Genomic DNA, 13,052 nt, shown 5'->3' with positions numbered 1-13,052 from the left:
TTGAAACTCAATACCGCGACTGCCACAAAATTTGCTATGAGATATAAAAAATGTAAAAGAAATTCAAAGAAGATATAGATGATAGTCAATTTAATACGTTGATCGACGAGACAATTTTGCATAATCTATCCCAGAATATCGCATAGAAATGGTAAATATATAATAATATTGTAAATATATAATAATATTTGGGATAAATATATATAATATTACGGTAAATATATATAATATTTGAAAAATATATAAAAATTATATATTGTTTAGCTTTTCGAGAGCTTGAAATTTATTTATATTATTAAAATAAATGTTGAAACCAGAATATACGCTATACAATCAAAAAATAACTTTATTAAAATAATACAAATAAAAGAATGAAAAGATTAAAGCATGAAGTAAAAACTTCATTCGGCTTGCAAATGAGATTCAAATTTGGTATACTTATATATACACGAAAATACTAATTTTCACATATAGAATCACGGTGCACAATTTCCAGAAAAGTTCATTCGTTGTCGTTAAAAACCACTATTTGAAATTTGCCGATTAGAGATCAAATTTAAAGCCATCGTGATTAATTGTCTTCTGATTCTGAAGAAATTTTGCGTTAACACGTTGACGTCGGCGCTGCAAAGTGTAATGTGAAATTTTTTGGCAACGATAACCATTTCTGTTGCTACTTTTTCTAATATTGGGTTTTTAGCGCAAGAATATCAAACATTCGTTACGAAGGATTGTTAAGAATTCCGCGAATCTCTACATTCATCGAACGCGAAGTGAAATAGTGTGCAAGCAAATCGCAACAGAGTAGTAAGTAAATGTATAAGCAACAGTCATTAGCATTTTTTATTTTTTGTTAAGTTTTGTCCATTAGAGTATGGATAACATTGATATGGAAATAGATGATTCGTCTGATGAATTTATAATTGCAAGCCGGAAAAAAGATTAAGTTCAATAATACTCTCATCCTCTTCAAACGAGAAAGATGAATCGTTAGGTAATGAATCTTATGAATACACCACGGGGGAAGAATATTCCGACTCTGATTCAGAGAAAGACTGTTTGGAATGTTTTAAAAAATTACAGAAAAACAAATTATTAATTACTTATTACAAATAAAAATTATCACTTAATTAATCATCAGTTGTATTTATAATTATTGAATTAAAATTAAATAAATCCTGCTTTATTTCAATAAATACACTTTAAATTCTTCTAATTCTAATTTTCAACTATATGGCGATTTTTTTTTATTTACCAAACGAATTTAACAAACTATACATTTGATGGTGCACACTTTCTAATATAACATCAAAGTATCAGCCACATGTGTCAACGTGTTAATCGAATATGGTCGAGATAATACAATGTTGAATTACGATGTTTTTATTTACGTAATTTTGTCAGATTTAATAGTACTCGTCGAGTCTCTTTTAATTCTCTGACATTGCGATTCCTATCAACTTGCGAATGATGCAAAGCTGTTTAATCAAGAAAGATAATCGCGAGCCAAGCTAACACGTGGAAAAGGATGCTCAGATATACGCGACGATGATTGAATAAATTTCGATATCAACGCTGAATGTTAATTTAGTATAAAACCAAATAAAACGAAGATACTATTTAAAAGAGCCAACTGCTCACTATTAGAAATCATGCATTATTCGATTATACTCTCGTTATAGAATGAAGGGCATCGGGCGTTCCGACAGTCTCAGAACTTAAGGAGCACTTTAGTGGGTTTCCAGGAAGATCCCAAGTGCAACTACGGTCGATCAAGAATATATTCTTTCGCACGTTGTGCAAATTCAGCAATCAACTTTTTTTTTTTTTTGTTAGCTAACTAGTTCGATGAATTAGAAAAAAATAATAGTTGAGGGAATGCGTTGAAGAAGTGTTTGATCACGTTACACCATGTTGACAGTTGACCATATTTTGTTCATGAACGTGCAGCAGAATAAAGAATTAAGGCCCGACGAATAGGATGCAATCTTGTCCGAGGTTCGAGCGCGTGCTCGAAAGCATGCGGCACGCAACAAAATGCACCACGGATGTCCTGGTGGTATCCTTGTCGCGAGTTATTGCATTACCAGCTACCTTGATTGCACTTTCCTGCCAGGAGACGCTTAGGAGCAGAATCCTAGTTGCAAAAGTCTCGGCTAATGTAGTTAATTAGTTCCAGCGACGTATTACACGTTCGCGTCGGCCATTAACAAGTTCCCTGGCGAAACGCTTGACGATCACCACCCGATCAGGCGATTCTACACTCTTGAAAAAATAATTTCATTCTTTTATATATATATATATATACACACTCGCGCATTTTGTCGCATCGCGATGTTTCGGTAGCGTGACTTTGTATTTCTTATCTCGGCAGACGGAATCTCTTTTCGAAAATTGCTGGTTGAATGTCGCGTATCACGCGAAAGCTAAGCGCGATCCGCGTCCATTTCTCGCGATCGCGTATTTCGTTTCCGTGTTTGCCGGTGACACGCCGCAAAAGTTTGCAAAATCGATTCGTATCGTCTGGTAGCGGCACGATGTACCGTCACATACGCGTGCTCGATAACCTGCTTTCAGTTTCTCTCGGCGGCAAACACCTTTCATCTTGCGTGCTTTACAGGTTGGCAGCGCAAGAGGCGGCACAAAGGGACCCTGGATACGCGAGTCAGTACAGGAGAAGGCCGAGGTTGGCCGGACTGAGTGGTCTCGGTGACTGGACTAGCTTTGGAGGGGAGGTAAGAGCGAACTTGGGGAAAACCGTCCGAGAAAAATATTCGTTGATCGTATCGTTCTTGTGGGCCGTTTTCTGTGTCCAGTCCGTACGTTCTCGTTCCTTTCCTTTGCCGCGCGACATTGCCCTCGAAGCAGTATCTGTTTTCCCATCTGCTGCCTTGTCGCAGCGAGGAAAAATCCAATTTTTTCGCGAAAACGCGGTCGTTTCTCTCTTGTACGTACAATTTGCGCGGCTGCCTCTGGAAAACGCGAAACAACCAAATAGAAGCTGAAACGTGCCAGCACGTAGAAGATATTGCCGAACGACTCTGGTCTCGTTGTGTTTGTAGAGTTCGTGGAACGTCGAAGGGGTGGGGGTGGGGGTGGGGGGAGGGATGAGAAAGGGGGATGGGTAAGGGAAGATTAAACGGAAGGAAATTGTAAACAGGTACCTGGTCTGGTGGACATGGCGCCAGGCCGGGATCAGGGCGGAGGGGCGGGTGGCGGTGGGGGAGGTGGCAAGGGCACTACGTCGCTGTTCATCCTGTCGGAGGATAACTGCATCAGGAAGCACACTCGCTTCATAATCGAATGGCCGCCCTTCGAGTACGCCGTCCTGCTCACCATCATCGCCAATTGCGTGGTCCTCGCCCTCGAGGAGCACCTGCCGAAGCAGGACAAAACCATACTCGCGCAGAAGCTCGAGGCCACAGAAATCTACTTCCTCGGGATTTTCTGCGTCGAGGCGAGCCTCAAGATCCTCGCCCTTGGCTTCGTCCTCCACCGTGGCTCCTATCTGCGCAACATCTGGAACATCATGGATTTCTTCGTCGTGGTGACCGGGTGAGCGAACCATTTTCTACTATTACATTTCTACCGAATCTATCCCCTTTCTTCTTCGGCACAATGTTTGACGACGATAGATCCCGCTTTTTCGTATTCCCCGTGCGTTCGGTCTGCCGAGCGCAGGAGGGCTCGTTGATCGATTTCCACAAGACGGAATGAGACGTCTGGAACAATCCGGGAACACGAAGAAGAGGGATCTTCTCCTCCGGTAAAAATTCGCAAAAGCTCATCACTCAAGTTTTACGTACTTTCGTTTCCCTTTATTTTTCTCGTTACTTTGTTTCACCGCGAGCTCACTTATCATTTCATTCTCCATCTCCTCGTGTTCTTCTCCTCCGTGCAAACGAACGAGCGCATTCTTGCTCTTTCCACTTTTTCTTCTCTCTCGCTCTTTCTCTCTCTCTCTCTCTCTCTCTCTCTGTCTATCTATCTATCTATCTATCTAACTATCTATCTGCCTCTATTTCTATATTTTTCCATCTCTCCATCTTTCTGTCTGTCTATCATTCGCTGGAAGTGCACCACGCGCACTCACTTCATCTCGAAACACAGTTAGCGTGTTCGAGCGAAGCAAAACACGTGGAGAGGAAAACAGTGGACGAGGAGAATGTTATTTGGTCAGGCTTTGATCGATTTTCCACCGCGTTACGTTCCGATTCGATGATTTCGCGTTAAACGATGACTTCTTATTCCCCCCGATTGCGCTCGCCTCGAGGAGCCCTGTTTACGGAGAAAGTCTCTTTCTCCATCGTTCGCTGCGTCGTGTTTCATTTTGATTTCGTTGAATTCGACGTTGAAACATCCGTCAAACGTTTGCCCGCGGCCGAATGTTCGCAGAAATTGGAAAGCGACGATGGAAAGGAAAGGATCTTTCTCCGCACTGATTTAAGATATAAGGAGATCGCACGTCGATCGGTTTCTTTCGGTCGAGCAGATAGATTCTAGAGTAATCCTTGGATTAGGTCGATGACCGTGTTCGCCGAAACAAACGTGGACGTCGACCTGCGTATGCTACGTTCCTTCAGGGTCCTCAGACCGCTAAAGCTGGTTTCGAAAATTCCAAGTGAGTCAGTCACAGTTCTGCGAAACGGCAAACGATACAAACGCCATAAGTAACAGTACAAAGTGCAGTAACAGAGAACAGTCGAGCAGCAGATTAATTAATTAACTAACTAATTAACTAACTAATCCCCCGTTGATCCTGGCAGTTTATTGTGCGTTCGACTAGTCTCCTTAGTTTTATATACGTTTCTTGATTAATCAGACACATTTATTGTTAGTTTTTCGTCGACCATTTAGTTTTTCTGTCAGTTAATCTTTCTCTCTCTCTCTCTCTCTCTCTCTCTCTCTCTCTCTATCCCTGTCTCACTATCGCTATCTCTCTATTTCTATTACTCTGTCACTTTATCTATCTACCTACTTACTTACCTACCTACCTATCTATCTATCTATCTATCTATCTATCTATCTATCTATCTATCTATCTATCTGTCTATCTATATGTCTCTTTCATTCCCTGTCTCTCTGTCTCTTTTGCTTTAGTTGACACGTTGGGTCGACGTTTAGTTCTGGCAAGCGAAACCAGCATCAGCTAATTTACAATATCTTGCGTATATCTTGAGATCTTTTATATACGTTTCCGTCTTTACAGATTTATTAGTTTGTATCCATTTAGTTTCCTCTTTTAGTTCACCCCGATTATTTTACACACGTCTTTCACGTCGTTTGAGCGTTCCATTTTTTTTTATCGTTGATTGACTATCACTTAGAGGCTATGGGTGTATTAGAAACAGTTGATTGACGCTAGATGATCGTTGGCAGTTTGATGATCGGTATTAATTATACATAATGTCTATATATTCTGTGTCCACGTGGTTTGCGTAATTCGAGTGTCTTATACATTATACATATATATATCTATACGTATTATTAATATTCTATTGTCTCTATATAGAGGAGATTGCGTGAATTAGTCGCTAGTGTTATATTGCGTTACTATATTTGCTCTATATCTTCTGTCGTTATGTTCAGTTTTGTGCACACGTTATTCGTACTTTTAGAGAGTTTTAAAGTCGACGAATTACACACACACGCACGCGCGCGCGCGCGCGCGCGCGCATATATACTCATGCAAGTACGTATTATCTACGTAACACACGGAACATACAGTTTTATATATATATATTGGGCACATCGAGTCGTCGGTGAAATCTTTGGCTTTTCATTGGGAGAGGGAAAGTTATCTTTCGTAACGTGCCACGTGGTATCTCCAACTCGCCGTTTGAATTTTTTTTCAAACGCTGCTATTACGTCGGACGTATTGAAAATTCCGTGAAAACGCCGTATCGTACACTTGTATCCGATGCGATAAACATCGAAATAAAAAACGAGTCGACAATATTGAAAAATTCGATTTAACCGATGCAAGTGGTATTAGCGATTTTTCCATCTTCGATAATGCATGAACTCGCGAAACGATTATTTTCAATTGTTTTTGTTTCGGCTGGAAAATTAAAACGAAAATTGATACGCATATGCATATACACACGCAAAAAAACACAGAACTACTGGCCTGCAGGTGTCTCTATATTTAGCAAACTCTATCTTTAGTCACAGTCACTGATTGATAGAATTGATTATACGTTGGTAAATAGGTACGTGTTCTAGAACAGTAACGTATTCGAGCAAGCTCGTGTTTGCTAGAGAGTGGTACCTTTAGACACCCTCAAGAGACTGAGTCATAGTCCTACAGACTTAGACTTCGACCGAGATATCCTCTCTCTTGTCTGCTTTCCTTTTAATTGCGGATCCTCAAAATTTTCTTCTCCCCCCCCCCCCCGCCTCCTCACGATTTATTTCAGAAACGTGAATTGGAATGTGCAAATAGCAAACAAACAAGTAATAAATTTGAGCGCCTCTTGTAAAAAGAAAAGTTACAAGATTGCAAATGTAATTGTTCGAGAATGAAATCAATTTTTCTTCCACGCTGACAACGATGTTACGAAGATTTGACGAAGAATGCAAATTCTACAGTATGGGAAACTTTCTTGTTTTGACTTTGATAAACATCAAATGATTAGCGATGTATACTTTAGGGATTAGGCAATCGTAGTTACGTAGATACATTATATTTAGGTTGTTAATGCTGTCGAGAATCCGTCGTGGTCGTTTCTAACGAAACAGAAGAAGACGTTCGAACGAAACGATCCATCGATCTGTACAATCGAGAGAGACCGTATTGGTAAGCTTTATAGCGAGTTGAACGACCGCGACGGATGTTAAGTTTATTATCCTCGTGGTACTAAAGTTATAGTCAGTAGGGGATTATATTCAACGCCATCTAGAATTAGAATCTCGCGTGAGTAGCTAATAAGAATTTCCTCTCTATCCAAGTGTCGAAACTCTTTGGATGAAAGAAATCGTTAAAATATTTAATCCGTTAGTGTAGTTACTCCGTTTCGTCAGCTCGCTGCCATGCTTTCGATATTAAACCGAATTTGATTGAACCTCGAAACCGTTTTCCGTCCCTTCCGCGATCACAGTTTTAAGGAGTAATCCACCGATGCGCTAATTCGATAAGCTAATCCGACGCTAGGAGAATCGAGAGTCAAACTTTTGTCTTTGGATTCGATTGTACGACTGACGACGGTCGGAGAAGTTAACTTTGACTCCCCCGTCATCATCGATCGACGTTGAACGCAGATATTCGCGTGAAAGTTGCACAAAAGTACTCGAACAGTTGTTGCATTTGCTTCGAAATTAGGAAAATAGTATTACCAGTATTATGGTCCAGTATTATTGACACTGAAATTATTAACGTAATTAGTAACAGAGAAATATGCGAGGACTTTTGAACGTACATCGGATCCGCTTATTGGGACGCAATTTAGAATATAGTCGCGATTAAAAGTTGCCCCTCATAGAATTTCATCCGTCGTTCATCCGACCTACATACGTACATAGTTTAGATGTGGTTTAGTTAACGTTTAGTTGATACATTGAAATAAAATTGATTTCGAATCGTATGTGTATGAAGAGAAAAAAAAAAGAAAAAAAGAAAAAAAGAAAAAAGAAGAAAAAAGAAAAAAAGAGAAACGGAGATATATCGGTCCCCGATTAGACATTCTCCCATCTTCCATTGGTTAGGTCATAGAACGCTAGTTACCACATAGTTGTGTAGATTAAGTACTTAAGTAGCGTGAGTATTAGTGTAATAGAGTAGTAAGTAGTAAAGTGTGGCGGGGTGTGTGTGTTTTGGGGCAGGTTCATCACGGCGTTCTCGCAAGGCATAGAACTGGATATGGATCTGCGCACGTTGCGTGCGATACGCGTGTTGCGACCGCTCAAACTTGTCTCCGGCATACCGAGTGAGTAGCGTTTCAATACAATCGGCCATGAAAATCCAGCCGAATCGAACGAAACGGCTTTTTCTTTCATTTTTTTTTCTTTTTTTTCCTTTTTTTTTTCTTTTTTGTACAATTTTNTTTTTTTTTTTTTTTTTTTTTTTTTTTTTTTTTTTTTTTTTTTTTTTTTTTTTTTTTTTTTTTTTTGGTCTCACTGTCTCGTCGTTTTTGATACTTATCTTTGTCAACTGTTCTTACGATCAAACATGTACTTTTTCATGGCGAAATTGGCACTTTTCAATTGGCCGATTCATTCTCGAATCGCAGTTAGAAAGTAAATCGCAGTTAAAAATTCAAGTATGTTGTACGTTCGATTCCGTTCGGTATACGGAGCGAGCTAATTCTTTTCTTAAAGGAAGACGCGAAAATGTGAGGCTCGGTGCTCGAGGAACGCGCGTTCCAATTTCCCACCTCTGCAATTCGGATACTTCGGGGTCGAACGGATCCGTTCTTCGACATGTTTCCATTTATTAATAGCTGCTACGTAGACCCGATTACGAGCGAAACGACAACTTAAACGTTTCAAACGTAAAAGCTCGTAGATCAATTGTAGTACTAATATTATTGCAAGTATATTTCTATATTTATATATCTACACGTAGATGCCTTGCAACGTTAGAAGGACTATTTTGTTTTACGTAGCACCACCCAAATAGATATATATATATATACATATATACATATATTAAAAGTTGTATGCTGTCTTTATGTAACAAGAACGAAGTATCTCAATTGTTTGCGCCGCCGTGGATCCTTGTATCGACAACACGAACGCATCTTTTTAAACGCAAATGGAATTCATCGGGAGAGTCGATGTCGTTTCGGGAGCTTGGAAGAAAATGTAAAGATACGTGGCACGCATGTTTCCCCGAGCAGCGAGGAGAAATCAAAAGAGCCGCGAAATCAGTGAAAAGAGAATAAAATGATAGGCATGAATCGCTTGGATGGCGCGGTCGTTGGACCTAATTACTCCTGTCGAATTTTTTTTAAACAGGTCTCCAGGTGGTGCTCAAATCTATTATCAAGGCAATGGCGCCGCTTCTGCAGATCGGCCTGCTGGTACTCTTTGCCATCGTGATATTCGCCATCATTGGGCTCGAATTCTATTCGGGAACCCTGCATAAAACGTGTTACAGCATCAAAAATATCAGTGAGTAATCCGTGTGGAGAGAAGCGTTCCTTCTCTTTCGTTCGGTACGTTCGGGGGAAAACAAGAGCCGTGAAGGGGAAGCGATCTCAAGCTCTCAAGCACTTGCGATCGTTGTGAATGAAAAAAAAAGAAAAGAAAAGAAAAGAAAAGAAAAGAAAAAAGAAAACGGAAGGAAGGAAAGAAGGAAATCAATGAGGGCCGATTGGTCTGACGTTCACTCTGTTGTAGATGATATCGTGAAGGAGGGCGAACAGGCGAGCCCGTGTAACACGGACAACAAATCCGAGGCGCCATTCGGGGCCCACGTGTGCGACGCGAACATCTCGACGTGCATGGATCACTGGGAGGGACCAAACTTCGGCATCACCAGCTTCGACAACATCGGATTCGCCATGCTCACTGTCTTCCAGTGCATCACTATGGAGGGCTGGACTGCCATATTGTACTGGGTAAAGCAAGAGATATGTCCTTCAGTGTTAAAAACTCTCTGTCTCTTTCTCTCTCTTTCTCTCTGTTTCCCTATATTATATGTAAATCTCTCACCTCCGTGACGTCGGATCCTTTCTCTCTTCGTTTTTCGTGTTCCTTCATTCCACGTCGAGTCGACCCCCTTTGCTTTCCTACTTGCATCCGTCGTTCGTTCTTTTTCTCTCTCTCTCTCTCTCTCTCTCTCTCTCTCTCTTCTTTCCTTTCGGCAAAGTTCTTTCATTCATTTCGTCAATCAACCTCGTCACTCCGTTCTACGAACAAAAATCTTCTTGGTTTCACCAAGAAGAGCAAACGACCGGTCGTTGCAAGTGGTCGATTCGATTCGACGAATACTTCCCATTTTCTCTATCTAACTGTCAATGTATATGTATGTATACTCTTTCTTCAACTGCTTGCCATCGTTCACTATTTCTTATTACCTCTATTGAAATTTCTAAATGTGATCATAAAGTGTCATCTCTTCGTAACAGTTTTTCTATCCTTGTCGATCATTATCTTATCTGTGTGCCCGTGTTTACTTGTCTCTCTTCCTCTTCACTTTATCTCTCTTTCTTTTTCTCTCCTCTCTCTCTCTCTCTCTTTCTCTCTCTTTGTCTGCCCGATGACATCTCGCTTCCGCCTGTTTCATTCTTGTTCACCAGAATCGAAGAGAAGTGCTTGCAGATGTTTTACAGCTAACACTGACCTACATGTTCACCTTGCTCAGTATAACACTGTCAGTTTCAGCCCTCTTTGCAAATCTTGATGTTAATTGCATTTTTTTTTTTTTTATAAGCTTCGCGTTTTGCGCCAGCGCAAATCGAAGAACTTCAAACCGCGTGGCAACCCTCGATCAAGGATCTTGAATTTCTTCGATTTGGACCGCGCACGATGATCGATATCTTGGATCTTACGGTACGATAGAAATTCTTTGTTTTTTGACAAGTCGTACCTTTCAATTACATGCCTATTATTACGCGAGAAATGGCACTGCGGTTGTCTACGAAAATGTTACAGGTTATTTTTCTTTTTTTTTTCTTTCCTTTTTTTTTTTTTTTTATCATTGTGTCATCTTGAGTGTTGTGTCGTAAGCTATAGTCTTGTAACGCGCGATTCGTAATCCTGCACGACCAGTGTACTAATCAATGAGCGTGTATCTTGATTTCCATCCTAACGACTTGAAAAAGCAATTGGCTTTCACGGCGAGGAAAGTCAGTGCTGTTTCTTCGAAGAAAATTTAACAACGAACTTAGATTCTTTAAGATGCATCCAGATTATTACCATTGCTCACTATACGACCACAGTAAGTAAAAAATATCTTTGTAGAAAATACAGGCGATATTTTTGTTACTATATATTATGATTCGTTACTTGATTTGGTCGATTTGATGAACGGATCCCTCGAACGAATTTCTAAGAAGTAACAAGTGTGGATGCACCTTTAGAGAAACAACCTTTAGAGATACATTTTTGAAAGAAAACGTTAGTAGTGGGCAAAGTAAGCGGGAAAGCGAAGCGTTAAGTGTCTCGATGTCTATATGTCGTATGCCAATGATGTTTGGTTTCGATCATCGCGATCGATGCGCGTAACAACTGTGTGGAATCGGTGACTCGCGCTCGCACACGTAACACATGGGCTTCACGTGGCTCTGGTCAAATTTGCAGACAAACGACGCTCTTGGCAGCACGTACAACTGGATTTACTTTATACCATTGATCGTCCTTGGCTCATTCTTCATGCTGAACTTAGTTCTTGGTGTCCTGAGCGGGTGAGTATTTTCAGTCTCGATTATTGCCATCCTTCTTCTCGTACGTTTCCTCTCTCTCTATATATATATATATATATATCTTGGTTTACAAACTTACGAAATTCTTTTGTGAGGGCGTGACAAATCCACGGTAAAAATATGAAATATTTGCATTGCAATAAATCATTGAATCGTGTAAAATATACCGCGATACGTCGGTAGAGAGGTTTCCTCGTGGATTCGTCACGTCGCGTCGAGGAGAATTCTGTTCGATCGAAGTGCGAATGACCGAACATCCGGTCAGGTCGTCGCAATTCGAGCAAAAGAAAAAAAGAAAAAAAAAAACGGCCGATTACCTTTCTTTCTGTTCGTCAGGGAGTTTTCGAACGAACGAACACGTGTCGAGAGGCGGGCGGCTTATCAAAAAGCAAAGAGAAAGCGTCTATTCACGACTGCGTTCAGTGCCTACTTAAAGTGGATCACTCAAGCAGGTTTCGAAACGATCGATCTTTCCTTAAATTTGTTGCCGCGCTAGCCGTTTAAATCGCTCGGTAGACGAGCAGCAGTCAGTAGCAGTAGTAAAGCCAAAGTAACGCGTCGACGCGCCTACGTACCACATACGCGCCAGTAGTATATCCTCCGATATCAACGCCATATTTCGTATTATTATAACGCCTCAGGCTTTGCGTAAACATTCCGAGTAATACCGTGTGACAATCCTTGCTAGACACGTGTGTCAATTAGAGAACACCGCAGCAACTCGGATAATTGCTGACTAAAAATAAAATGTGTGTACGAAGAAAGAAAAGAAGAGACGAGTATTTATATCGATACGATCCCCCGTTGTTTCACGTAACGCCCCTCTATCATCTTTGTAACGCTTGTAGAGAGTTTGCGAAGGAGAGAGAGAAGGTGGAGAACAGGCAGACCTTCCTGAAATTGCGAAGACAGCAGCAGCTGGAGCATGAATTGTACTGCTACCTGAATTGGATCTGCAAAGCAGGTTAGAAAGTCAACATGCCAGCTACGTCGATTATCGATCGGAGCACTCTTTATTTGGCTAACGTCTTCTTCTAGGCGAAAATCTCCTAGCTTTTGTCCTTTTTGCATCAGTAATTTTACGCATCTTACGTTTAACGATAAGTCGATTCTTCTTCTTTTTTTTTCTTTTTCGTTCGACCGAGTTTGCTTTCGTCTTCTTTATACGTGTGCAAACTAAATATCCTTTATTATTTGTAGAGGAGGTAATACTCGCGGAAGAAAGGACCACGGAAGAGGAGAAGAAGCACATATTAGAAGGTTCGTGGCTGGATCTCGTTATGAGATTCTTTCTGATCGACGAGCTGGTTAGAATGTATCGAGTGAACGTATACGTATGTTTGTAGGAAGAAAAAGAGCCGAGGCGAAAAAGAAAAAGCTTGGCAAGAGCAAAAGCACAGACACGGAGGAAGAAGAAGGCGATGACGATCAGGACGACGGTGAGTTGTATTTTCCCCTCTTTCCCAAACTTTCCTTTAACGCGATCTTCTGTGATTTCTCTTCCAAGATCAAAATCATCGATAATCCTTGGAATGATTCAGGCTCGAATCAAATTTCGTTTGATAGACAGAGTCCATGTCACGACCATCGTTCATTTATCGTTTATAATTGCGTTAGGAAGCATTAACGAACTGTTTACGTCGTATGGTCGTTGTCTGTTCGCATTGAAAAGAAATCTGTTTCTCT

The 13,052-nt window shown here is 40.7% G+C and overlaps 1 protein-coding gene across 1 annotated transcript in view; it reads left to right on the top strand.

Annotated features, from left to right (window-relative positions):
• Positions 1–13,052, top strand: part of LOC122526824 (voltage-dependent calcium channel type A subunit alpha-1) — a gene marked incomplete at its 3' end in the record, with an annotated part of 65,162 nt that overhangs the window by 39,719 nt on the left and 12,391 nt on the right. The window contains exons 2-10 of the mRNA XM_043650385.1: positions 2,621–2,735; positions 3,161–3,555; positions 4,521–4,621; positions 8,956–9,111; positions 9,340–9,560; positions 11,245–11,348; positions 12,215–12,330; positions 12,567–12,626; positions 12,713–12,805. Of these exons, the coding sequence (XP_043506320.1) occupies positions 2,621–2,735; positions 3,161–3,555; positions 4,521–4,621; positions 8,956–9,111; positions 9,340–9,560; positions 11,245–11,348; positions 12,215–12,330; positions 12,567–12,626; positions 12,713–12,805 (1,361 nt within the window). The remainder of the gene's footprint in view (positions 1–2,620; positions 2,736–3,160; positions 3,556–4,520; positions 4,622–8,955; positions 9,112–9,339; positions 9,561–11,244; positions 11,349–12,214; positions 12,331–12,566; positions 12,627–12,712; positions 12,806–13,052) is intronic.

This window comes from Frieseomelitta varia, unplaced genomic scaffold (assembly GCF_011392965.1).
Source record: "Frieseomelitta varia isolate USP_RPSP 00005682 unplaced genomic scaffold, Fvar_1.2 scaffold_195, whole genome shotgun sequence".
Taxonomy (NCBI): domain Eukaryota; kingdom Metazoa; phylum Arthropoda; class Insecta; order Hymenoptera; family Apidae; genus Frieseomelitta; species Frieseomelitta varia.
Note: the sequence above shows the minus strand (reverse complement) of the source record. Positions and strands in the feature narration are given on the sequence as shown.